We start from the raw sequence: 27,873 nt of genomic DNA, 5'->3' as shown, positions 1-27,873 counted from the left end.
AGTATTAATTGTTATTTTTCAGATCGTAGGTACCAAGAGAAATAGGAGAAAGTTTTAGGTTCTTGAAAGGTACAACTTTGAATCTGAAAACTAAGATGCTGTTTCACACTGTGACCATGGACACCACAAGAAGAAAAAAAGTGTTACTATTAATTTTGGATGTGTTGATGAGGTGATTATTACTACTAATAATAATTTGTCTAAGTAGATCATACAAATATTCAGATTTTGAGCCTAAATTGTGGCTAGAATTGAATTATTGTGAAGTAACTGAAGAACACTATTACTATAGACACTGGAGTAGATGTGCCTGAACTCTAGCGAGCTGAGTGGCAAACTGTGCGCTAAGTTAGATTTGAACATATCTGGTCGGGCAGTTGTGTAGTGTTGGTAGCAGAGTGTAGTAGTTGGCGGGTAGAGTGTAAACAGCGACATGGCCAGCAAGACGTCACATTCAGCGCAATCCTCACCCACCCTTCCTCTTATCATTAAAATTAAAAAAGAAGCGCCAGATTTTGAAATGAAAGTAAGTGAACTCTATTTACCTACTGACTTCTTTCATTTAATGTTTCGTTTTAGTAAATAAATAATTTGTGAAATTACAGTGAATAATCTTTTTTCTTTACTTCCATTAATATTTACTAAAAAAAAAAAATTAGTGAGAGCGACATCAATTTTTGCCATGCCACAACATTTCACTTGTTATTTGTTACCATATACTGAATTTTAATAACGTTTTTTTCTTGAAAATAATTTGTGCTTTTCGATTGATATATATATTATATTTAAGTCAGTAGAAATATCCTATTAATTGAAATAAATTAAAGACTTAATCACAAGGCATGTAATAGTCTGGGCGACTTGTCAAGAATCAGTTGGGAATGAAATGCGACGAACTAGTGGAAAGTGGGAACACAATTTTATTGTTCAGTTAACAGCAATAGAGTCCCAAATCCCCTAAAAGAGCAAATGGACTTTGGTGTCCCTGCGGGTATCCCAGCTATACTATAAAAACGCTTACAATGACATCTCCACTTCCACTCATAGTGCCTGCAGATGTAGTTGCAACTATTCGGTTTCGAAACACAAAGGAATCATTTGCCATCTTTCTCACACACACAGTCATACACTTTATTGGGGCGTAACCAGTACTAAACATCTTATCTAGGCTACATAATACTGGATGTGTGAGCTATCTACTTGATATATCACAAAATGAAAGAATCTGTTAAGAATAGTCCACACAGCATCCATTAACACATCTCTTTGCAAAATATTGCAGGAAAACAATTTTTTTTGTTAGTCGAAACAAAAACGTATGAGCAAGGAGTGGTCGTTGCTCCTTCTATGCTTGAAAGCTTGGAACAAATTTATTTACAACCAAGTAGAAGTATTTGAAATTGATTTTTTTTAAAAAGTTATTTACATAAATCATATCGGAAAAGAGGATTGGATAGACATTCCTTTATTTTTTGTTCACACTACTACACCTTTAATGTATCAACTCGAAAAAGATTCCAATTAGATCGTTTAGTTTGCTGGAGACTTTGTTTTATGCTGCTTCCAATATCACTAATATTCTAGCCTTGTTATTAAACACGAATTGCACAAAAGTTTATTTCCCCAACCAACATTTATAATAATCATAAACAAATACTTAAAAATATGTTTTTTAATATTTCTGTTTCATAGACCGACACATTTCAATGGAATATTTCTTTTGATGATTTTTGGACAGGTTAATGTTCCCGAAAGGACATTATTTTATAGATTTATTCCATAACTTTCGATGAACTTCTGAATAAATTGATTGTTATTAAATCCTTCAGCCTTTCTTGATTGAACGCTAACGAATATTTAGTTTTTGTGATGTTTGCAAATACTATGTGATTCTAAATTTGTTCAAGTTCACCAATAATAAGAAAAATTTGTACCCTTGACCCAGTTTTTGACAGTGGCTTATACCAAATGCCCGCTGATATGTGGGGGTCAGTGCTCATGAAATAGAAATAAGTAACGTACATCTCCTTCTTCATTAAACCCCACTCCTTCCAAAAATCAAACAGAAAAAATTTGAAGTCGTGACATTTCGGCTCCATTGAGTAGTTTAATGGAAATAAACACCATTATCCTCAGTATAACTTTGTCAACAAGAAACAAGGCTGTTCATTTCATCTCTGTAAAATTGGGATTCATTGAAGGCGGTGGTAGCCATATTTTTTTTTGTCCTCACTGGTGATGGTCCGACCAGTATTAGTAATGGATGAGTGGTCTGAAGAGTATGGTGAACTGGGAAAACTTCTTCCTCCAATTCATTCAATATTTGGATGGAGATTTTTGAAATACGTAGGCGCAGTTCCCCTAGCAATTGGATCAGACTTCATCCATTGTTCATTGCCAGCTGTAGTTGGTGTGATTTCCGGTTTATTTTCAGTTTCTTTCCCTTTTTTGCATTGAAGGTTTCAGGATTTTTCTAAAATTTATAGTGGAGACACCATTCGTCGACCACCATATCGTATCCATTCTTTTTCCTTTTTGGGTTTTGGCTACAATCCGATACAATTACAGATGGTTTTGTTTCGCAAATACAGTCAAAAGCAAAGCTCGAAACATGAAAATACGTATTAGCCGTGTCACGAAGACGCCTAGGTTTTTTTTTAAATTGTTTTTTCTCTTTTCCAATGCGCTTTAAACCATCCGTAATAAAAGTGATGTTAACATCTAGTTGGTTCACGATTTCCTGAACTGTGTCAAGTTATGATTCAACTTCCACGATAGTCTTTAAAGTATCACCAATGTCTTCAAGGTCAAAGTGCTCCAATAACCAAGCTTTCTGGAACCAACGTGTCTTGACATCATTGTGCTTTCATTGTCCCTGATGGTACCCTTCTCTTTACTTTGTACAATCCATAACTTCCAACTTATCCTTACACAAAGACCTCCACTTGTGCAGACGATGCCAGTGCAATCCTCTTGAAAATTGCACACACACTTAAACTTTCTCAGTAACCTAGTTTAGAATTGGAAAATAAAGTCAAATGTTAATAAATTCTAAAGTATATCTTTTAGATTTCTACATGCTCTCCAGTTCATCTAAAGCAGGCAACCTCTTTCTTGCTCAGATGACACTTTCTACTACAGAGGACCCTGATTAAAGTGGAATCAGCTCACATCGTCCAAACGATCAGAACTAAAAATAAGGTTATTTCCTTTTTAGCACGATTACTGACAGAGGTAGAAAACTGACACTGGCCAACAAACTACGGATTTACAACGTAGTAGAGTAAACGATCTGGACTTTCAGTCTTGAACCATTCCAATAACTACTGCCTCCAATCATAACTCTTCGAAATTTGTTGCCAAATAACGAGTGCTCCAGATTATGTTTCCAATAGTACAATCCACAATTTCCAAGGACTTAATGTTATCTAACATAGCTACAAAAATATATACATATTATATATATATTAATATATAATATTCATATTGTATATATATATATATATAATTCTCACTTTCTGGTTATCTTAATGCATTAATCCATCTTTTCTTATCTCTTACTCTGCCTGACAAGCCCATGCGACGTCTCTCCACTGGAGGTCAGTAATTAAATATTACTTTTAGAAAATCATCATTACCTAATGAATTCCGCTCTTTTTATCAGCAGAGTTACTTTTGATTGAGGATATTTTGTTCTGCAATAGTAATGTTCTGCAGTAGTAATGTTCAAAAAAATAAAGAATTCGATTGTTTGAACTTGAAAGATATCTAACCTGATCCTAAATTTGTTCGAGACTTGATTACAACATTAATGTGGCAACAATTATAAATATCTTATTGCTTTGAAAAACTTGGTGTCAGATGAGAGGCATGTATTTTAAGATATACTTGGAATATGCCCAGTTGTATCCTGTCCGAGGGGAACAGGTGAGCCTGACTTTAATGACTAGTATTCGGTGATAGTTGTAACTATCTAGATGTAATAGTAACAAAGGTGAATAATCACCACTGCGCATATTCCATCTATCTCGGATGGGGTAGGGAGTAGTATAATAGTTTCAGATTAAAGTTGGGACGGAGAGTTTTGTTGCCGTAGAAATAACGACAGACAAAGAGGGTCTGGGAAGGCGAGTAATACGAGCAGTTAGGGTTTAGTGTTCTCCATCGTTACTAGTTGAACCAACAACACTGGAGATCTGATCACTGGAATAAGAGATGCTGTAATTCTTCACCAAGAGTTTTTCAAAGAGGATGTACGATCATTCCATGTGTTCCAGATTCAGCAGAAAAGAGATGACTCATTTCAAAACTTTTATCATTTTCTAGTCTTTAAAAACTCACCCTTACTTCTTCCATACTTGGGGTGGGTACCCGAAGCGCATTTATATTTTGTATCACATGATATCAGAGTATCCAGTAACGCAATAAGGGAGGTAACTTGAGATGGAAGGAATAGGATATTTCTATTTCTTTGCCATCATATAAAATGAAATTAAATCTATCACATTACCTTTTTGTAACTAAAGTAGGAGTAAAAACAAACCGCATCCTTGGGTTTTGCTACTTCATCAACAAATTATAATTCTAAATAGTTAACCATTATAGACATTAATTTCTAATTTATAATAAATTGTATTTTGTTTTTTTTTGGGTGTACTATTATTTACTTGTAACCCAATGTATTACACGTAAAGATCTTCTTTTTTGGTAAAGCAATGGTCGGTAACTCTTGGTAAAGAATGGAGAAAGTCCAACGATGGAAAGACACTGAACAAGGATTTCACTTCAACCAAAATCATAGCTTTATGAGTCTGGACTAAAAATTATTATAGGGTTGGGAACTGTGACATTAATCATTTCTATAAATTGTGTCTTTTTTTGACAATGAATGGATTGGTTAGTTATTGTGATCTAAAACAAAAGTTTTAAGGTGGTTTTGTTCTTATATTTTTAAAATTTTTATCAACATTGGCCATTGGTTGCTAGAATTTATTCATTAATAGACCCCAGTTAAAATATCTTTATTCATTCCGTTAAATTCTTTGAATAAACTAAAATCTACTAAAAAAATTCATATTCTGAATATTATCTTGAGTCTGGAATAAATATGTTGAAAAAAAAACACCTGTCTCTTGTTTGTTTAACTGCCCATTTTATTTTCTTTATAGACCAGAAAAAATAAACAAAAATCCAGAATATTCTAAACATTTGTCAGGAACTTGATTATCTCTGAAATATTTTAGAAATGGTTATTATAAATGTTTTTGGGACATTTTCTACATATGTTGCTCTTTAGTAGAAATAAAAAAAAAAATCAAAAACCTTACTAATGAATTTAACATTTAAACGGCTCTTTTATCAGGCAGTTAAAAGAGATTCCTGTAAGTTTATTATTATATATTTCTTTTGTATTAAAAAAAAGATCTTGTTTATATCTTAATTATCTTGCTGGTACAAAAATTTTGTGACGCCATTTATTAATTTTACTCTTAAGTGCCAGCTTTGTCTTCAAAAATATCACCAAGGCAGACTTTACCAATAACTAATTTTTCCTTCTGTAATTTCTCAATTACAATTTACAGTTTGATTTACTTTCTTATTCTAAAATTCTTCTTTAACTATTTATTGATGACCACAAGAGTTAATCAGGTATATAATATCAGAAATACTACATAAAAAGAAATAATTCACCTCAATTGTCCTAAAGATGTTTAAATAAAGTATATCATGGTGTACATAAAAACTTGGGTTGAGAATAAAAATGTGTTTAAAATTGTTATTAAAAATGTCAGCCCTAATTGGAATTTAAAATCACTCGTACTGTTATGAAAATCATACTAACTGGTAAGGTAAGAAAGAAAGATCTTTATTTACTTTAAATATTTTTTTATTTATTACTAATATTAACAAAGTATATGCTCGTAAAGTATAAACATATTGAAGTTTTGTGAAAGATCGTTGTGAAGTGTCTCTTGGTGGTAATTTAGGGTGATAAAGATATACGAGTAACATATTTTATAGGTCAACTTTATAAACAGATGAAAAACTAACAAACGGAACTATTAAATATAAAATTACATTGTCTGGGTTACTCTTCGAGATGCTGCACACATCCTGTCAACGCCCCTACTCGTGCTTTCCTTGGTAGGAGTAAAGCTGTCTCTGGTTTTCTAATCGCGGCACATGTTTCCAGTTATTTTTATTTTAGTTCCTACAATTTTTTAACTGGAAGCGAAACCTTTTAAAAAAAATTAAGCGCGTCAGACGTTGATTTAACTCTGAACTTGTGCTGTAGTTCTACATTTTTGATTAAATTTTCTCAATATACAGGGTGTCCCAAGGAATATGGATAACGACTTTTTCTCGGAAACTAAGATAGCTAGAAAAAAAAACTAAAAAATACGTGTCCCCTTAGTTTTTTTTGTTAGGAATCCAAATTTAATTTGTAATTTTTTTTCGGTGCTTCCAGAAGTGAGATATAGGCACCAACTTCATTTTTTCAAATGGGGAGGTGGGGTTTTTATTTCAGAAATAGATTCCTCTATTTTTTTTTTAAGAAAAATTTACTTGAACGGTTTTTTTCTGTGAGCGATATTTTACAAGTTATGAATGAAAACATGATTCTTATGAGAAATTTCAAAATGATAATATTATAAAGGTTTTTTTGATTGAATAAGAAGAAAAGTACTATTTTATTATAAATTTTACTCCTCATTAATATTACAGATCATGCTCGAACAGGCCTCCACCATTAGAGATGAATAGACATGCTCTTTCCTGCCAATTGTCCCTTACTGCCAAAGAAATAGATTCGGCTTTAACCGAGTTACAGGCATCTACTATTCTTTGCTTTAGTTCATCTACAGATTCAATCCCCGGCCTGATTCTGATACACCTAGATTTAGAAATGCTTTTAGGTAAGCAGAAATAAGGAAAGAAAGAAGGAAGTTATGAATAATCACCTTGTTTTTCAGGTATCCCCAAAGGAAATAGTCCATAGGAGTCAAATCCTGTGTACGAGGTGGCCACTGAATCGTCCCCCGTGTCGATATAACATGCCCATCAAATTGCCTATCGAGATATCTGTTTACATGCCTGGTGGTGTTACAGCGACACGGGGGGCGATTCAGTGGTTCACCGTTCACCGGATTTGACACCTATGGACTATTTCCTTTGAGGATGCCTGCAAAACAAGGTGATTATTCATAAGGAATCTATTTCTTAAATAAAAACCACACCTTCCACTTGAAAAAATGAAGTTGGTGCCTGTATCTCGCTTCTGGAAGCACCGAAAAAAAATTTACAAATTAAATTTGGATTTCTAACAAAAAACTAAGGGAACACGTATTTTTTAGTTTTTTTTTCTAGCTATCTTAGTTTCCGAGAAAAAGTCGTTATCCATATAGCTTGGGACACCCTGTATACTTTGTATTTTTACTTTCTCGGGCCTTAGAAACTATTGTTACTAGCAACTGTAATGTCTGTAAAATATTACAAATACCTAGTTTTGTCATACACAGTGTTTTATATATTTTTATTACATTAAAACGAAATAAACTGTTTAATTAGTACATTTGAAAATTAAGTAAAAACTCTCTTATAAAAATTTTAACTATTCTTTGTCTTAACTGAGTGCCTCATACAAATTATTATTTTATTTATTATATAAATAAGCTGAAGTATTTAAACGTATCATTTAACCGGCACGAAACTCAGCGACAGCTCCCCCTGAGTCTGATAGACGTTATTTGCCAGCTACTTCAACACCTTTAGCTAACTCTTTATTGTAAATCTTCATTAAAAAAATGGTAATTGAAATCTGATAAGAGCTCTTGGTTTGATTTTATATTATAGAATTTTTCGGCCAAGAGTTTACAAGAAACTAATCTGAAGCGGTTCGGTTTCGCTAGCTAAGCTATTGCAACAATCTTCGCCAGACTCGCATTTCAAATTAAGTTAAGATGTTAAACTAAATGAGCCACTCACTTCAACCCCATCTATTCATTAATTTTTTTTAAAACAATTTTGCCATCAGTCTTTCTGCTAGCCTACTAAAACTCATTTATTCAATCCGTTGACTCAATGAAAAGAGAAGAGGGAAGAGCAATGAAGTTGAGCATTATGTACAAGAGCGTATTGTACAAGTGAATGCTACGGAAGAGTTTTAAATAAACGGGTCCCGTTACAACGAAGATATAATATTACACGGCCGGCTAGAGAACTATAAATACCCCAATGCTCTGTGCTTCCTGCATTTAGAGCTACCCGCCTCCAGGTCTCAGCTTGCCGCCTCCAACTCGCTCACTGTAAAAACATCTCTGACTACTCTCTCATATCCTTTGTTCCACGTCTATTCCATTATTCGTGTCAATTAAAATGACCAACATGTTTAATTTAAATGGAACTCTATTTAGTTACAGAGGACTTTCTGGATCGTGCCAAATTCTTAAAATTGAATTTCCCAAAAAAAAGCTTCTCAAGTAGTCGATCCATTTGTTTGTATGTTTGTGCAAACAATGTACCCCTTTACTTCTGTCACTTGATCCTATTTCTTTAGGTGATCTTCGAGTTTCTTGAAATATTCAAAGTATTAATACATTTTAACCTTTTGTATAAAATTTCTTCGATGCCGATAGATTTTTATACTCCTAATGGAATGTCACCACCTTCAGTTTAAATTAAATTAAGTGCATTTAGTTTCACCATTTTACGATGTGTTTGGTTTGAACCAATTTTATTCCTAAATTTTTGATGTTGTCTGTACCAGTTTAGCTCTCGCTTAATTGTTTCATTCGACAAAAGATTGAGAAGGACAAACTGAACACAACATTTTATAACTTCTTCCTTATAAGTAGTATTCTTAGTCAAAGTATCACGTAAGACCACCTTGGTGGTCGAGCAGCCTCCAGAAACAGGATGAATTTAGCCTTTTGGACAATAAAGGTGGTACATGGCTTTGTGAGTGGGAAATCCCCAGTTCGAATCCCGTGTACGCAGTCATTCATAATACTTAATATATCATAATACTTTTGTTAATAAAGTGTAGTCATACGCGGGATTCGAACTGGGGATCTCCCACTTACAAAGCCACGCTTTTGACCACAAGACCAACACCCGCCTCTCCCTGACATGATATTCTTACCGTAATCATAGGTCAAGAGGTACATTTCAATGATGTAATGGTTGCTTTTATTTGATGATAAAACAAATTTATCCTGACACACCCACAACCATTACATTATACTACATTTTTTAAAATGTTCAATTATTATTACTTTTGTTCTTTGTGTCAACAATAACATTTTTTGCAGTCAAAGGACCTCCTAAAACGTTTATTTCTTGTGGAAAATTAATATTGAAAAAAAAAACGATCTGGAATAGATAAAATTGTAACTTTGATCTTAAATATCTCAACAAATATTAGGGATATCGAAACGGGATCAACGTCATTTTTCATAATCATTGTCAAAACCAGTGGTCCTTATGAACCCCGATCAGTTTTTTGGCCGTAACTCCGCAAAAAATGAAGATACAGCATCGGGGGTGAAAAATTTGAAAACTAGACAAACAAAAAACAACATATAGTTTACTTCGTGGTTTTTTTTTTCGGAATTCCGCTTCCCTAAAAAGTTATTAGCGATTGGTGCGTTTTAAATGGATTACCCTGTATATTACTATCGCGTGCGAGCAGCGCGATGTTAGGCTAGTTTTCTGTACTCTTAGGTCACAGAACAGGAGTAGTATTAGCACACTTTTGGGATTCTATCACTTTTCAACCTTAAGAAGTAAATTCCATTTATTGTCTGATCGCAGATGTGTAGTTCTTGTATTTGCAGGCTTCTGGAATGGCCTCCGAAAGTTGGAATAGAGATTTAAAAAACTTAATTATTACTTTGCCTTAATACCTCACTGCATTCTAATAGCGAATAGGTGACCATATAGTCAAAGAGTGAATCTGATTTCTTCTAATAACAACTGCTGTAACATTCAGATTGACTCAATTCTTAATCCTTAGATTCTCGAATTTAGTGACCACTCTTTTTTTAAGAGAAAAAAGTGTCATTGCTTTCTTAAATTCTCGCCTTTCTGTAATATTTGTAGTTTTCATGGTAATTCCCTTGTAGGTAGTTGTGTTCTCAATAATTATTGAGAAGAACCAATTTGACTTGCAATAATATAATATCTAATGCACTAATTTACTTCTTTCATTCGTGAGATCTTATCTCGGCAGACAAGAAAAGTTTAGATTATATTCTATTTGTGAACGGATTCATCAGTTTCTAGTGTGATAATGAAAACTTATACTAGTTAAAAATAATGAATTGAGAAAGTATTAGATATTATGTTCACTATTAACAATACAAAGTGTCAATCCTTAAGTAAAAAAAAAAAAAAGTGCAATTTTTTAAGAGATGATTTGAATGAAGAAACGAAATCCATTAACTAATTCAGGATCGCGTTAAAACCGGGCTTTAATTAAAAAGCGTGTAACGAGAAGCTGGGAGCCGGTGTAGGTTTTCTTGTGATGGGAGTTGAATAATTGGTAGGGGTAGCTGGTGGGGGGCACTTCTCCAGTGTCACCCTGGGTCTCTTGTTACAAGAGAAGCATTATTTCTCCTTATAAGGGGCTTGTCAACGGACCCGGGTCATTCTCATTAGACCTGTATACGTTTACCTTTATTATGGAAGAGAAGCTACAAGAGCGGCTGCCCCCCCAATCCACCTGGAGTGGGCAGGGTGCTGCTTGATTGTGGAATATATGTACCACACTTCTCATATGTACCTGCTATAGTTTATATGGCCTTCATTACCTTTTCCATATAATTATAGCAAATAACTTCTTAACTTTACAAAATGTCTGCTGGTGACAGATTTGCTCTAGTTATCAATTTTACTAGCCACAGTAACTTTCAGATTCTAAACTTTACCAACCCATCTACTTCTCACTTGAATATCTCTTTAGATTTCTGTTACCAGTCACCCGAGTTCAAATTAATGATGGGGAACTAGCTAAATCCTCCCTATCCCATCAGAACTATGGTGGAGACGAATGTACAAGATCCAATTTCGATTACTTGTTTGTTTCTTTTTGCTTTATTTAATTGGCAGTGCGGTGTATCACTGCTTAATAGATCTGAAGAACAAAACAAGAAAAACCATAAATCAGCATTTTTGCTTTATTTAATGGACCATTCTTCTTCTTTAAAATATGAAACAACGAAGGGGTTCGAATTACGAAATGCCTTCAAGCTATTTTGTTTTCTCTTTTTTTATTGAATTTTATGGCTTGTACGCCATTCCATGCGGTCATATGTTTTGCGCTTTCTGTTACGCTTTAGAGAAATCAGCTCTTAAAAACGGAATTCCAATTTACTTTTCAATTTTTATTTAGACAGCAGATGTCACCGTAACTCTTTAATAAACTACAATTTACAGTTCTTTTTAAAAAATAATCTTAAAGGAATGCATTTTGGAACTGAGTGAAATACTGCTGTACCAATAATCAGTATTGCGCGTTTATATATGTGAATTAAAAATATACTCTTTATTTGATTTTAGCCTAGTTATGTATTGCACGACAATACATTATACCATTTTATGTATTATATAAATATTTACTCGAATTTCAATTTAAAATAGGTCATTCTATTTTTGTAACGATCTCAAGGAAACGATGCCCTTCGCACTACCAACTTATAATTTCGGAATTCTATTTTCACAAAAAATTGGCCTGATAATATGGTTTTGTAAAATTTTATTTTTGGTCTTTCAAAAAAAATAAAATGTGATTTCTATTTTAAAAAAAAGAAGCTATTAAAACTACTTTGTAAACACTTGAAACTGAAAATTCTTTATCGCTGGGTATACTACTCTGTAATAAGATTATTGTTTCAATATTGAATGCCAAAAGTATAATTTCTACAATATTAGATATTTTGGCAATTTACTTTTCTATTATATTATGGAGTACATCCAAATCTCTTAAGTTAGCTAGTAGAATAACCAGAGTTTTCTTAAAAAGATGTCCGTGTATTGTTACAACAGACTCTAATTTATGGTGTCAGTTTTGGATCTCTTCATCTGCTAGTTGTAAGTAAGGACTGGCTTGTAGAATGCCCGAGATAACCAATCTTTACGAGCCAAATGATGTTTCTACACATTAATAATAATAATAAAATGTTTTTATTGTCCAAATAATACAATAGTTTTTACTTTATATAAACATTGGAGTACCAGAACCAGTTCTTTTCCTCTGACAAAAATAAGTTAAACTTCTTCATACTTAAAAAAATTTTTCTTTTTATATTTTGGGAAAAAGGACAAAAAACCCAATACATTCTACACATTACACACTCTTTCAGAGTAATATTATTTTCATTTTTTAATTGGAATGAAATTTTCTTCTCATATTTTCTTTATAATATATTCTAATATTATTATTTGCACTTTATTAATAACATAAAATTATTTTAATGTGATTGTCACCCCACATTTAGTTGTTTGTTGTTTTTGTTAGGTTGTTTTTATAATTTGCTATAAGAATTAATAAAGAAAATATAAGTACTTGCATTGAAAGTCACTCATAAAATCATTGTAATCGAAGTACTTCATTAAATCGATATTTATTTATTTTTTTGTTTGAACTTTTCGTATTTGAGAGAAAAAAATTAAAATATCGTAGAATTTTCGAAATTAAGATTATCACAAATACTTTTTGGGCCAAAAAAAGTTGTTTTGAATTCGTTCTCACACTCACGCTCCTAATGCAATCAAAGAGCAGAAACATATAAGCTCAACCTATTTCCGGGTCCCGGCGAAGGAAAAGGTAGTAAGATTATTTTCTTACAAATCCTAAGGAAAAAGTATTTCGCAAATAGAGAGATTTTTCACGTTTTTGTGATTTTCTTTAATTGACTCTCCTTAAACTGCGAATTCATCCAAGTTCTACGATTTTTATTTGGAACATTACCTTTGAATAATAGTTTAAAGGTGTTTAGGAGAATATTAGGGGGAACTGGTGACGTTTAATGAAAACAATAACTTCTGTTTCTTTCTTTAACTCTGATTTTTATAAAACATTGTTAACTCTAAGATTGGTGTTTAACTCTAAGTACCTAACATGTTTAGGTTTCAGTACTTGAATTAATCAGGAAAGAAAACACATTACCTTATAATCTAAATAACAATTGTGGTTTAAACTTTACGATTGAAATGGTGAGAAATTTACTGTGTAATAATTACTCATATATCATTGTTTTGGTATTTTAAAATATTTCTGGCTTAAGCCCAATATTTTCAGTAGTATTAGGTACATAATATCCGTTTGTACTTTAAGCCGCTAGGATGTCAGAGAGCAACGATCATTCCACACTCGCGGTTAGAGCGAGCCGAGGCTTTCTGATGAGACGCCAAAATATTTACTACAAGTTGTTTGACATCATCAGATTGTTACTCCCCCCCTAATCTCACTACTCCTGTGTGTTTGCGTTATTTAAGCCGTGGCTATTTTAATTGCTTATTTACGTCAACTATGTATTTTTAAATATGAAATCTGATTATTTATTTTATTTCAAATACCTATATATTTTTAAAACTATTTTGCAATAAAAACTATTAAGTTCTTTTGTTAAAGCATTTCTAATAAAATGAAATATTTCACTTTTTAATGTTGTTACTGAGGTTGGCAAAATGAAAACTGTCACTGTTAGTTTCAGCAGTTTTAAGTCCCATTTAGTTCTAAAAACACTTACCACTTCTTTTTTTAAGCAACCACTTTCCAAGTGAGCAGAATGATTGTCCAAGGCTTAGAGTTTAGATTAGACTCGGAGAGGGCCCAGTTTCCAATGCATCTTACAGCAATGAGACTGCATTGTACCTATCTAGAAGATTCTCCTTCTTGGTGGGTCCAAGGATGTCACATATATTCTGATCTTAAGGTGAAACAATGAATGAAATGCAATCAGACTATACATAACAGACTGTTTCCTAATCTCCCTTTCTGTCTTCATAAGACTATAAAAAAAAAAGAAAAATTGTTGAGAGCCTTTATATAAAAGGCATATGACCAGATTGAATCGCTGTGGGATATTAACCAGGGCTGGTCAAGTGCCACGGCCAATTATCGGCAGGATCTCGAGGAAGTATGTCATTTAGCTTGAAGTAAGGACAGGAATAACTACAACTGCAGCTAGGAAACTTCAAGGACCCATTGTGGTAGGGATTTCCTCCAGCAAACCTTCAATCAGTACTAGATGTCCAAAGACTGGGCGAAATACTCCTTCTTTGCAAACTAAGGTAGAAGGTATCCAAGACAAGACTACCTTCTTCAACTAATATTTGTCAGCCTTACGTTTGTGAACTTTACTCCCTCTTCTATACACCAGTACTCACCACTAACGATTATGAGAGAGAAGTTGTTGGAATAATTACGGTAGTGGATCCATTTTCTGTTGCAGTATTAATTCGTCATTTTAATAATCGCCACGTGGATCTACAAGTAGAGTTCGGCTTGTTTCTAAAAGATGCTGACTGTGGAGATTCTATCTGTCCGCTCGTTTACCAAGGTTGGCAAAGTGCCGGTTTAACTGTTGACTGGAATATATCTCAGGTTAGATAATTGAGGGTACCTTAGCTCCGCAGTTTTGGTCAGAATATTACATTTGTACTGAAGTTCTGCCCTTCTTTCTAAATCAATGCTTCACTGAGTTTAATTTTTGAAGCATCTCTTCTGCTTTAACTGCAGAAACTTTTCTATTTTTGCTTCGATTGCAAACAGTGTTTGTTTGTTTAGAAACAAAGTTGGCTTATAAAATTCTGTATTCCATTTTATTAGGATTGTACTCTCAAAATTAGATCAAAAATTTTGAATTTGAATTATGATGAAAGACTTTACAGCCACGATGAAGAATGAAGGCAATATAATTCACAGTCGCGTTTTAGTCAATAAACAGAACCCTGGATCAATCAAAGTATCTTACTTTTATTTCTTTACTTAAATTTTCTTTTGTCTGGTTCTCTTTGACATTAGTAATTGGAAAACTTGTCTGTATTATAAAAATATTAAATTCAGCTATTATAATACTAATCTTATTCACATCTTTGGGAAACTCCTTTTAGTTAAAATTTATTAAATGGAACTGTATCTTCAAAATGATTAGTTTTAAGATCTTTGTTTCAAAACATGCTCTAATGAGTTTCTTCAAAATTCGGAACGCCTTCTTACAGTCCTAAAATTAATATTGTAATTATTACATTTGGTACGTAGTCTATTTTTTTTTTTTTTTTTTTACAATTTTGCGCTTTCACTTGTTACATTCAGAAAAATGAAATGATGTAACGCAAAAACACAACGTTTTAATATGCGCATTACAATATAGTTCTTATTGAGCTTCTAAGGAACCCATTAGTTTGTTTGCACTTATATAAAGAGAGAAGGTAATTAAATATTTTCATAAATATAAACAATGTTCTGCTTTTGAAAGTTAACTCTCAGCTAGAGATACCATTTATCGCTGACGAGATTATCTTTCTTCTGTTACTTTATTGTTCGTTATTTAGGTTTGTTCTTCCAATTTTTCTTTGAAGGTTTTAACTCATTTTCATTGGAAAATTTAAAAATCACATCTTCCCTAGCCAATAATACTCTTTATACTTTCAATATTTGCACTAAAAATGCATAAATAATATAAAAAATAATGTACAGCAATTAACGTAGAGGCTATAGGGTCTTTCTTAAATGGTGAGGTTATTATTACGCATTTGTTGCACCAGCTCGTAATTCAGAAATTGACGAAGCTTACCAAAAAAAAGAAGAAGAATACTTTTTGGTATTTGAATTTTGCTGTTTCTGTTAATTATGAAATTTTGAGATCTTTGTGGAGAGTATAGTGGGAGAAGTTCAGGGAAGAATCCTTGGCATCCACTGCCCTGAACAAAATACATCAGAAACCATATATGTATTCCTTTTGGGCCTAAGTGTGTACATAATGCAACAAAATTATAAATGTTAAGCTGTTTTGTTTTAAATAATATTTTTTGAAATTTGCAATCTATGTGTACTATGTGTACAATGAGTTGATGAGCTCAAATCTGAATGAGCCTGTGTTGTCTTGATAGCTATGAGGATATTAGACTATGGTTAGTCACAAGAATATCGCCTGGCCAGCTGCAGCTTATCCGACGTTGGAAAGGTATCTAAGGGCTTAGACAAAGGTAGAGAGTTGTAGAATTTTGGGCATTTGAATTTAGCTGTTTCTAAAACAGATGCCAGTCGTTGGAAAATTTGAGCTTGGAAGGGTTAGAATTACAAAGCATTTGATCTTTTGGATCTCCTCACATTTCAAGGCAGTGAGTCTATATTGGTTCGAGATACCCACTTTAAATCGGTTCTAGGTGTTCCTTAGGTAATTTTGATCGACTGTTTATTAGTTTGCAGACTGTCATTTGGAACAGGTATTATATTCCAAGTTAATCAAATTGTAGATTCCAAGATGACATAAGAGGGGGCACAGATCATTGAACATGTTACGCACTGTATTTAGTATATTCACATACAGCATACCCTACAAATTTGCAGTTTTCTTGCCAAGAAATATAGACTTAGAAAGGAAACAGTTTTTAGACTCACATTTTAACATTTAGTATTTTTTAGCATTTTAATCACATAAATGTACACTGTATATAATTATATTTATAAAATAAGTTGCTGATTTAGCTCTAAATGATATTTTACTCTATAGAGTTTACCACTGTATATAATTACTGTCGACAGATGATAGGATAAATAATGTATAACAATACATATAGAAAGAGGTGTGTGGTAAGCAGTTACCTATTTGTTTCATAGAAATACATATACAGTGACTCCCATTAATATTGGGACACCTATTACAAAATGATTTAAAAGGAAAATGAAAACAACATACGAGTACAAAAGTTTAGATTTTTTTTTTTTTAAATTACATTAGCAACATCTGTAGAAATTATATATAAGTATAAATCGATGAAATTCCAAACTGTTAGGTAGCACTTTTTGAAAAAGTGTAAAATAAGGCTCTCAAAAATATTGGGACACCAGAAGTGCTAGAGTTTAAATGTTCAATATTTAAAATCTCCTACTATTTAATAATTGGTTGGTAATAATTTAATAATTGCTTTTTGACTTACAATAGCCCTCAAACGATCAGGCATAGGTGAAACAAGTTTTTGGTTAATTCAGGTGGTGTTTTTTTCCTATTCTTCCAGGAAACATAGTTTTAATTCATTTTTGTTAGATATTATTCGTTTTTCTTAAAGCACTGGCTAAATATTGCCATAAATGTTCAATGGGATTAAGATCTGGTGACTGCGGAGAGGTTTGGAATACTTTTGGGCAATTGTATAACAGTCACTGACGTATCACCCAAGCCGTAGGTTTGGGGTCGTTATCTTGGTAGAATTTAGAAGACCCTAAGATAAAAGAAGACCAAATGTTTGGGCACTTTTTTCAAATTATATTTTAATATATTACTATAAACCATTTTGTGCATCATTCCATCAATAAACACTAATTCTCCAAATCCTGATGCGGACATCCAGCCCCAAACCAGAACTGACCCACCTCCACCCGGAGGTGCAGCTTTAAAATCCTTTAAAGTTGGCTGTAAATTCTTCTTTTCGAGTTCAGCATTCGCTTTCCTCCAGACCATAACCCATCCATCAGACTGGAAAACATTAAATTTTGTTTCATCGCTAGAGTATATCATTCCAAAAGTCACTATTTACATTGGAATATTTTTCGGCAAATTTCACTCTCTTAACACGATTTATCTTACTGACAAAAGGATTCTTCCAGGCTACTCTACCATGATAGTCGAGTTTTCTTAACACTCTCCGAACTGTTTCTGCTCCTTTTTTGCTCTCTGAACATGTCAAAAATTTCACATAGAAGTTTTGGAGCACTAAGTCGGTGATCTTTTTTAATTCTTTTAATATATAACGCTGCTCTCTGCTGCTCTCTCTCAGAGAGCAGTTGAGGACGGCCTTTTTGTGGGGTTGAAACAATTCTTTTTTCTTTTTGGTAACGCTGAATGATGTTCCACGCAGTAGATGTTTTAGGTCCGATCAGTTTTTCTGTCTCTCTAACACTTTTTATTGTCTTTGTGCAAAGAAATTATAATATTTCTTTGTTCAATCGTTGTATTTGTATTTTTGCGCGACATGTTACACCTGGCTTGATTTATATAAACTAATTTAATTATTAATTTCATATTGAATATATGCTTAAGGTATATATTTACAAATTGTATAAATATTCGGGCAAAACCTTGGACAAACTATAAATTATAATAGTGTCCCAATATTTATGAAAGGTAGAATTTGCTCTTATTATTATATATATTTTTTTTAATCTACCAAAACATTTTTATGTACTTATTTAAATAGTTTTTATTTAATTAATAGTAATTATAAAATGAAATGAATTTATAAAAATTTGAATAAATGGGTGCTACTTTGAATTTTCGTCAATTTTGAACTTCTGTATGTACTGTCCCAATATTAATGGGAGTCACTGTATATTTAAATATAAATAAATAGATTTAAGGGTCTTCGAGTAATGTATTCAAGTATAACTGGGCGAGTCAATTAGAGAATTTAATTTCTAATTTGGGATATAGCTGGTTGTGGTCAGAACAAGATCCCCATTTGGTATTGAAACACAAAAAAGAATTATTAAGAAAATATAAACACTTGTTATATGAGCAAGACGTAAGTAGAGCTCTTTGTTCACAATACAATGTATTGTATAAAAATTTATTTTGTAAAAATTCAGTTCAAACGTATTTGACAGTAGATTTACCTTTAGATAGAATTAGGTTAATAAGCCAAATCAGAGTTTCTCCAAGTAAACAAATAATTTTTTACTTTCGTAAAGCCATATACAGAATTAATACTATAGACCATTGTCCTCTTTGTTTAAATAATTCACATGATGATTTAAATCATATATTTTTTGTTTGTCCATTTTATGTTGAACCAAGAAGTAAATATTTGAGTTCGTGCAAACACGATATCTCTACTGTATTAAATCGAAAACTTATTAGTCATTTTGTAAATATTTATTATTTTCTAACTAAAGTCCTAAGTATTAGAATAGCTTTGATTAATTGATTCATACTTCACTGTTCCGTTTTTTTTTTTGTTTCTTTTTCATGAGAAACTGTTTTATATTATTATTATTTTTTATACATAATGTGAGTCGTTTATTTTGAAAGTGGCATAAGTCACTTTGTTTTTAAGTCGAGATATTTAAAGGTTTGCGTTTTAACACGTTTAGAAATATGGATGCTAACTTTCGAGAAAATTTACTTGTATTGGTTATCTCATGATACTGATATTTTTCTCAGTATAAATAATTTCGTATAAACATTAAAAAAATCACCATTTTTCATTACGGTAAAGTGACTTAAGCCATTTTCAAAATAAATAGTTTAGAAAAATGAGTGACATATATTAATTTTGTCCGACGTATTTTACTGAAGTGATGTTTTGAAAGGGCAGTGATTTACTTTGTTTAACTTGGGCTCTGTAACTGCTCGACCTTCCCTTCTCACCTGAGCTCCTCCAAAGGAGAAGAATTAAAATCAGTTTTTGGTTATAATATAATTTACAAAACTGCACTATTCTTTCGCACTTATAAAAATAAGTCCCATGATCACAACTTTTTTAAAAATACTGAAAATAATTCAAACCAATACTTCACACACACTTATCACATGTTTCTATTTCTTTCACACTAAGCCCCGTAATTAATTTCCTGAGTACAGCGACTTACGCCACTTTCAAAATAAACATGTTTGTTATACCGTTAATTACCAACACTTCTCTCCAACAAATCTCAATATTTCTCAACTTATTGCATTGCAAATTTTTTAAAAATGAAAAGATACCGTTCAATTGTATTTAGTGTTGCCATTAACTCGATTTTTTTTTGAAAAAGTGACTTATGCCACTTTCAAAATAAACGGCTCATATATACTTATTTTTTTTGTTCTTTGTGTTATTTCAGAGTTCCAAATTGTTTCGTTTAAAATTAAATTCACAGTAACATACAGGGTGTTCATTTTAAGACGGCTCAAATGCATTTCATGCTTAAACGGTTGATCTGAGCAAAAAAAATGGTAGAGGAAAAATTTGTTGCCCGTCACCTCTAGTTTCAGAATATGTGACTTGATTTTAGATTCCTGCCAGCATACGCGGCTGACGCGCGATCAAAAGTGAGGGTTTGCAGTTGACCCCCATTTTCACATACACAGTTTTAAAGAGTATAAAAAGTTATGAAAGAAACCGGAAACCGCAATTTGATATCTTCAAAATTAAAGGTGCTGGCCATTTCAAAATCTGATGTTTTTAATCATATTTCAATTTTTTAACTTGTTATCAAAGAGAAAGAAGAGCACGCGATAGGTCATTTTTATGTATTTTTTCATCCCCTTTCTTCTGAAAATATTGCCAAGGCAGTAAAGCTAGTATTTTCCTTATTATCGGGAAATAAGTAGTTTTCTGAGTGATTTTCTAGGAAAAATCAAAGGTTAAGAGCTTTAGATGTTGTCAAGCATACATAAAAAATAATTTTATATCTGTTACAAACAAGAAGGTTTAATAATTATTTGATAATTTTGGGAGAGTTGCGTTTAATTACCAAAAAAATTGGAAACCTCCTGCCACATATTTAAGTGATTAATATCTTTCATGTAAAGGATCAAACTTATTCCTTAATATATCAAATAATGCACTTCACTCAACTTGTAAAGCATGTACTGTGCCTTCAAAGGTGCCTCCTCAGATACAGAGAGCAGTTGATAACCTCCTGGCTAACGTGTCTTGCGAGCCAGAGGAGGCACCTTTGAAGGCACAGTACATGCTTAACAAGTTGAGTAAAGTGCATTATTTGATAAATTAAGGAATAAGTTTGATCCTTTACATGAAAGATATTGATCACTTAAATATGTGGCAACTCTCCCAAAATTACCAAATAATTATTAAACTTTCTTGTTTGTAACAGATGTAAAATTAATTTTTATGTATGCTTGAGAACATCTAAAGCTCTTAACATTTGATTTTTCTTAGAAAATCACTCGGAAAACTATTTATTTCTCGATATTAAGAAAAATACTAGTTTTACTGCCTTGGCAATATTTCTAGTAGAAAGGGGATGAAAAAATACATAAAAATGACCTATCGCGTGCTCTTCTTTCTCTTTGATAGCAAGTTAAAAAATTGAAATATGATTAATAAATACCAGATTTTGAACTGGCCTAGCACCTTTAATTTTGAAGATATCGAATTGCGGTTTACGGTTTCTTTCATAACTTTTTGTACTCTTTAAAACGGTGTATATGAAAATAGGGGTCAACTGCGAACCCTCACTTTTGGTCGCGCGTCAGCCGCGTATGCGGGCAGGAATCTAAAACCAAGTAACATATTCTGAAACTAGAGGTGACGGGCAACAAATTTTTCCTCTACCACTTTTTGCTCAGATTAACCATTTAAGCATGAAATGCATTTGAGCCGTCCTAAAATGAACACCCTGTATATATTTTTTTTCCTCTCATCATTATTACTATGAATAGTATTTTATTTCATTTCTTATTATTTCGAAAGTTAAATTCTAAGTTTTGTTTGTGTTTTTTTTTCTTATTCTCTTTTTCTGGTGTGTACTTTTAAGTATGTACTTTTATTTTTGTATTTTTCAAGCCAAACTCTCTGTATTTTACTTATGTAAAAATCAGAAGATAAATAAATAAATAAAATAAATAAATAGAATTAGAATATTTACAACTAGATGTATGACGGTTGGCAGGACTTTGTCTGTGGATAAGCTAAACTCCAATAGTTCCACACACATCCTATAATTCATGGTCTGTGTACATGTTGTTAGGCTAGGATATCTAGGATTTTTAATGTTATGGTCTTGTAGAAAAACCATATAGCCTTCACTCTAGAATGATATCCTGCGAAAGAGACGTCTGCTGAACTTTCTGGCATGAAGATAACTAAGCATTTTGGAAAAACACAATTTGTTAAAAAAAAATTGACAGTTTTAACTGTAAGAACTGCGTAAGTTTAAAATTAAAACCTTTTTTTCTCTCTCCCTTTGTTTTACAAAATTATAAAATAAAAATTTAAGGCCATTACGATGAATATCATATGGAATAGGAATTGTGTTCAAGGACCGGCTTTTACTCAAACCGATAATAACATATATTTGCGTTAAGAATAAAAGAACTGGAAGAGCAATTTCTGACCATTTAATAGCCGGGGAAGCAGCACCTATCACGCCTAGAAAGTGGAGAGATCATCATTAGACTTGGTCAGGTAAAACCTTAGGGTCACACCCTACCTTTTTGAACGTCTGACTTTGTTTTTGTTTTTTATCTTGCTATCAAGAAGTGTAATTTCCTCATTACGTAGATTGAATACCGGTGCCATATAATTCTTTCATATGAGCCTAAATCTATTTTTGTTGCGAAGATTTTATAAAAATCTAGTGGTTTGCCCTCATTCGGACTTTCTTTTAACAACTTGAAAACTCTCTTCACACACTGAATTTAAAAACATATTCAATTTAAAATTTGTAAAACTGCAAATTATCTACATTTTTACAAAAATAACATTTTAGAGAGAAGCCTATTCTTATTTCTTTCTTCTCTAAACTGCCATAAAATGGATTTTCATGGGAAACTTATTTAAATAAAATTCAAATTCGAGTTATAGATCTCGTAACTCTTTGTAGATACAAGATGTTTATTACAATGGGTACCTCGTTTATAATTTTAAACTGCTTAGTAAATCGTCTAGCCATAAATTATAATAAAGAGGTTCTAATTTTGAGATCCCTCGTTGATTCCACTTTTGGTTTAGCACTGACAATCTGCACACAACATCGTGCTACTTATTATTTTTCAATTGTTATTAACTACTACTTCTTTTTTGCAATCTGCTTCCTTTTCAAATTTTTCTACTTCTTTATTTTTGGGTAAGAAACTTTTAGATGTAACCTCATTTTCTTGGCCGTCGCGACAAGATGTTAAAAAATTTAAATTTTCAAGTTTAACAACGACGTAGGCTAGTGCGGTACCCGTTCGAATCAAGTAGTTCAAAAAAAAATAAGTAAAAGAAAATAAACTTTACGTTTGAGTTTTGTTTAATTACTTAGTATATAAATTACTACGTAACTAAAAATGGTGCTGTTTGTTAAAACCACTGTGATAACCACTGATAAACTAAGTTAACCTTCTCCAACACTGAAAAGAATTCAGTTACATGACATTTCAAGAAAGCTACTTCCACACCTAGGCGTTCTTTTAATTTTACTCATTTATGTAAATGTAAAAGTGATTGGAAAGGTGATGATAAAAAAATTCCCACGAGGAAGAAAACAGTACAAGGCGGTGCCATGCTGAGAGATGTGATGTGGACTGTGGATAGTGTCGGCCAGCCGTGTATTCCCTTTGTGGATCGTTGCGATGCCGATGTTACCCTATGTAATATTATACCACCAGAGCTTTTATGCTCCATTAATTACCTGCCTAATTGAACAACTACATCCTCCCTCACATTGCTAACTTTGCATAAAGAATGAGGGCTCTCTTGTAGTACTTAACACGTAAGCTTCATATCAATTTTCTTTATTCAGATTTTTTTTTTTTTATAAATTCATTATTTCTCCTAATGAATTCCACTTTAAATTAAATAAACTTTTCTACAATGTCCGTTGATCCTTCTCTTACCCTCAGGACACGGTCTGCAGGGCACTATTATGATCGATGTAATAATTTCTTTTTGATTTGCATGATTGTCTAATTTTCTTTTTACATCTGATGTAAGTATAGAAGGTTTACCAGTAGTAATGTGGGTAGTTAATAACTGAGATGAAATCTTTGTCGTCGTTTCTACCAGATTTTTTCTGTGTTGATGTTGTTGGCGATGGTGAGTTCGAGAGCGACGATGTGTGTTATTATGGTTTTTTGAATTGAGTTGTCCAGCTGGTACTGTTACACAATAAATTTGGAAAATACACACTAACAACACTAAACACCACATACACAGCTTCATCATTTTGATCTTTTATATTACTGAAACTAACATGGATTTAGGAGAAAACAAGATAAAAAGGTTATCGTAGGTCAGATAATATTGATCTATTGGCTCTGTGATATCCCCTTAATAAAAATTTCAATTATAAATTTAGTTTAAAAGGTTAAGTATAAGGGTTGATTAAACGCCAAAAGGTACACAAATCAGCAAGTACCCAGCACTTCAATCATTTTTCTAGTATCATATTTTTTAGAGTGTATTAGATGTCACTGACCCTTTTAATTATAATTAAATGCAGTCCCTTTAATTGAGCACTTGTAAAGAAATTTTATAATCAAATAATTAGTAAAGTAGATCTTACTTTTAACAGTCTGACTTTTGATGAATGAAATCGGCCAGACACTTGATGCTTTATTAAGAAATAGAATTTATTATTATATTAACTATAGAAAATTATTAATTTTATTAAAGTAAATCTACGTAAATAAGTAGTCACCTATTTTGCATGTTGGGTTTGACGTCCAACTACCAAATAAGGAGTGGACAGGACGCGGAAGCACTATTAACTATTTCTACTGACAATTTACCAATAAAAGTAGCAACCGGCTACACTGAGTCTCCAACTAATCACCCCCTCAACAAACCCACCCCTTTAATTTCATTTATCTTGACTTCTCAGTACGCTGAGTAATCTATCTATTATATCTATCTATCTATCTATTATATCTATCTATCTATTATATTTATCTAACTATCTGTCTATCTATTATATCTATCTATCTATTTTATCTATCTATCTATTATACCTATCTAACTATTATAACTATGTATCTATTATATCTAACTATATATTATATCTATCTATTATATCTATCTAACTATTATATCTATGTATCTATTATATCTATGTATCTATTATATCTACCTATATATTATATCTATCTATTATATCTATCTATCTATTATATCTATATATCTATTATATCTACCTATATATTATATCTATCTATCTATTATTTCTATCTATCTATTAGGTATAATATATCTAATCAATCTGTCTGAAATATATCTATCTGTCTCAAATAATTTATGAGTATTAAGAATCGAATCATAATTTTAAAATAGTCGTAATACTCGTAAGACTGGTATTGGATTCTGAGAGTTTCGAAACACTTTCCAATTTTCATTTTAAAAAAATGGTTGTAGAAACTCTTTTTGGCTTCTATTTTTGATTTATAGCCATCAAAGCTGTGATTCCTTTAGAGGAAGTACTAAAAGACTAACACACAAGAACAAAAGCCTTGAACTCAATGCAAATAAAATTCTTTTCTTATCACATAATTGACTCACCTTTTTATTTATTTATTTATTTATTTAACTATTACTTAAATAGTATTTTAGAATACTTTATAAATGAAGTATGAGTAATTTCAGATATAATGATTACAATTTTACTCCTAACGCTTTTAAGTTATTTATTACCTGTAATATGATATTTTAGTAATAACTCTAATTCCAATCTTGGTTTTACGTAAATTTTAATATAATATTATCTCTCTCTTATAATTAAGTTAATTTTGAATTAATTGAGCTGAGAAATATATACTAGGTATTGGGAGTAATTGAAGATGAGGATTTGGCTATCTCCCATATCATTTTACACTTTGTTTTCTCTGGTCGTGGTGCTTCAACTGGGTCTACTGGTGGTAGAGGTTGGATTTTATGAACTCCAGTCTGGGGGAGTATATGTTTTAGGGTTGGTATTTGATTTAAAGTGTTGTTGCCTATATAGTATCGTGTAGCTTAGGGATAGTCCATTACAGAGGCTCTAAACTCTGCTATGTTGTCTAGTGTAACCGGATATCTGGTATACCCTCTTTTCTTACATGCTTTTTAGCACCTCTACCTAAACTTTAGCGGGCCAATGGTAGCAACCAACGCGCACTATTTATTCTTACTTAACTAAATATACATTGTGAAATTATATACAGAAGCTTGTATTATGACTCTCTTTCTATTTTGATACCTGTGGCAGCGTATCCTCTCGCTGGGACGTCCCAGTTGCTCTAGGCGACCTGAACTCTTCCAAACTCTCTTAAACATAATATTTAGTTTCTATTACCATCCACCATTCTAGATACAGTTGTGAAGTGTCCAGTTACTTTACCTAAACAATATTTTTCTTGAAAACACGCCCTCTTCCACCATTCCTTTTACTGCGGCCCAATACTTCCTTGTGCTTTTCTCCTTACATTTAGTCTGTTTAGTAAAAACAGTATCAAATTTTCACTTTTAAGAGTACATGTGATATTTTATTTTCTACCATATTTGATGTCACATGAATAATGCAAATGTTGTATCAAGTTACATTAAACTTTATACTAAAATTACAGACTGTTCATGACTGTAACTCTAGCGACTGATAAGGGGTTACTTTAATCTTCTAACTTCGAGTCTATTGGCGAGGAGGAGATGTTATCTACGGTGAATTATACTGCGTGAGTACGTATGTAAGCATAATTTTTGGGTGGATATAGTTCTTTACGATTACCTTTCTCCTACAGAATCTATTGTTTTCATCTACCCATCTGTTTATGCAAAACAGTTTACTGATGAGCTAGATTAAAGAATCCGACATTTTATATCTTTATTGTAATTTACTTTTATCTTATTCAAACAATTTTTTTTGTAACCTTTATTTTGTTAAAGTCGAACCAAACATTTTGTGGATAAATAAATGCAATCTCAGTAAATAAGACAAAGACTACAATGCTATGTTTACACTCCTTCATCTCCTGCCTCACCAGCCGTCCTGAAGTACCCATTTCGGTTTGCCCTTCGGTTTGTCAATCAGGGTCTCCCAAAAAAAATCTTGAGTGAACTTATTATTTCTTCCCTTACTTCCTTACCATTTTTCAATCTTTCGACTCTCGTGGACCGTCAAAAAAAGGGAATTACGTTTAGAACCGGCGAACTATCAAGACTGAAATAAAAACGTAAAATTAAATAATTTGTTATTTATTTTATGAATAGAAATACAAATTTATATGAGATTTACTGTCCCTTCTACTTATTTGTTAGCGAATTTAAAAGTGTCAAAACTCCTCCGACAGATAGCTGACGCTCCTTTCTACGTGACTAACCTCACTCTTCACAGCGACCTCAACATCCCCTTCATAGACCAACTCGCCAAGACTAAATACCAAAAATTCCATACTACTCTCTCGACTAGCTCTAATCCTCTTGTACTGTCTCTCGCTTCCTCTGACATCCCTAATACTCCTCGCCGACTGAATCGCCAATACAGAGGAAGATATACAGACATATCAGAAGTTTAAGATCCACCAGATGCAAGGTCGAAGAAGCGCTGTGCACATGCGAAAAATCTATGCAAGAGAGTGTATTTTTCCAATAATTTGTGCAAACTGTTTGCGGTTACCATTCGGCCAGATCTTCTGGGTATCCCTCACTGATTTTAGAAAAAGAAATCTTGAAAATGAAGATATTGCAACAATTACTTTACTAAAAGGCGAGGGCTATTGTCGATGCCTACCTTACGCTAAGTCAGGGGTCGGCAACCCGCGGCTCGCGAGCCGCATGCGGCTCTTGTATCGAAATTGTGTGGCTCTTCAGCCTGCCCAAAATAACGTATATTATATAGTTTAATTTTATTGAAACGAATTAAAATTCCATTTATTAAAGGTATTTTTTCAAAAATAATTTTAAATGTGATAGGTTCGAAATTGAATAGAATTATACAATATCAAAATAAAATTCTTGATTTATATTGTAAGA

General features: G+C 32.3%; 1 protein-coding gene across 1 annotated transcript in view; it reads left to right on the top strand.

The window, feature by feature from the left end:
* Window positions 1-293: 293 nt before the first annotated feature.
* Sobp (Sine oculis-binding protein) overlaps window positions 294-27,873 on the top strand; it is a 56,267-nt gene continuing 28,687 nt past the window's right edge. The window contains exon 1 of the mRNA XM_074134471.1: window positions 294-526. Coding sequence (XP_073990572.1) covers window positions 434-526 — 93 coding nt within the window. The 5' untranslated portion in view covers window positions 294-433. The remainder of the gene's footprint in view (window positions 527-27,873) is intronic.

This window comes from Rhodnius prolixus, unplaced genomic scaffold (genome assembly GCF_049639745.1).
Source record: "Rhodnius prolixus isolate KJV_2025 unplaced genomic scaffold, Rpr scaffold_1, whole genome shotgun sequence".
NCBI lineage: Eukaryota > Metazoa > Arthropoda > Insecta > Hemiptera > Reduviidae > Rhodnius > Rhodnius prolixus.
This window is presented reverse-complemented; position numbering and strand designations above follow the sequence as displayed.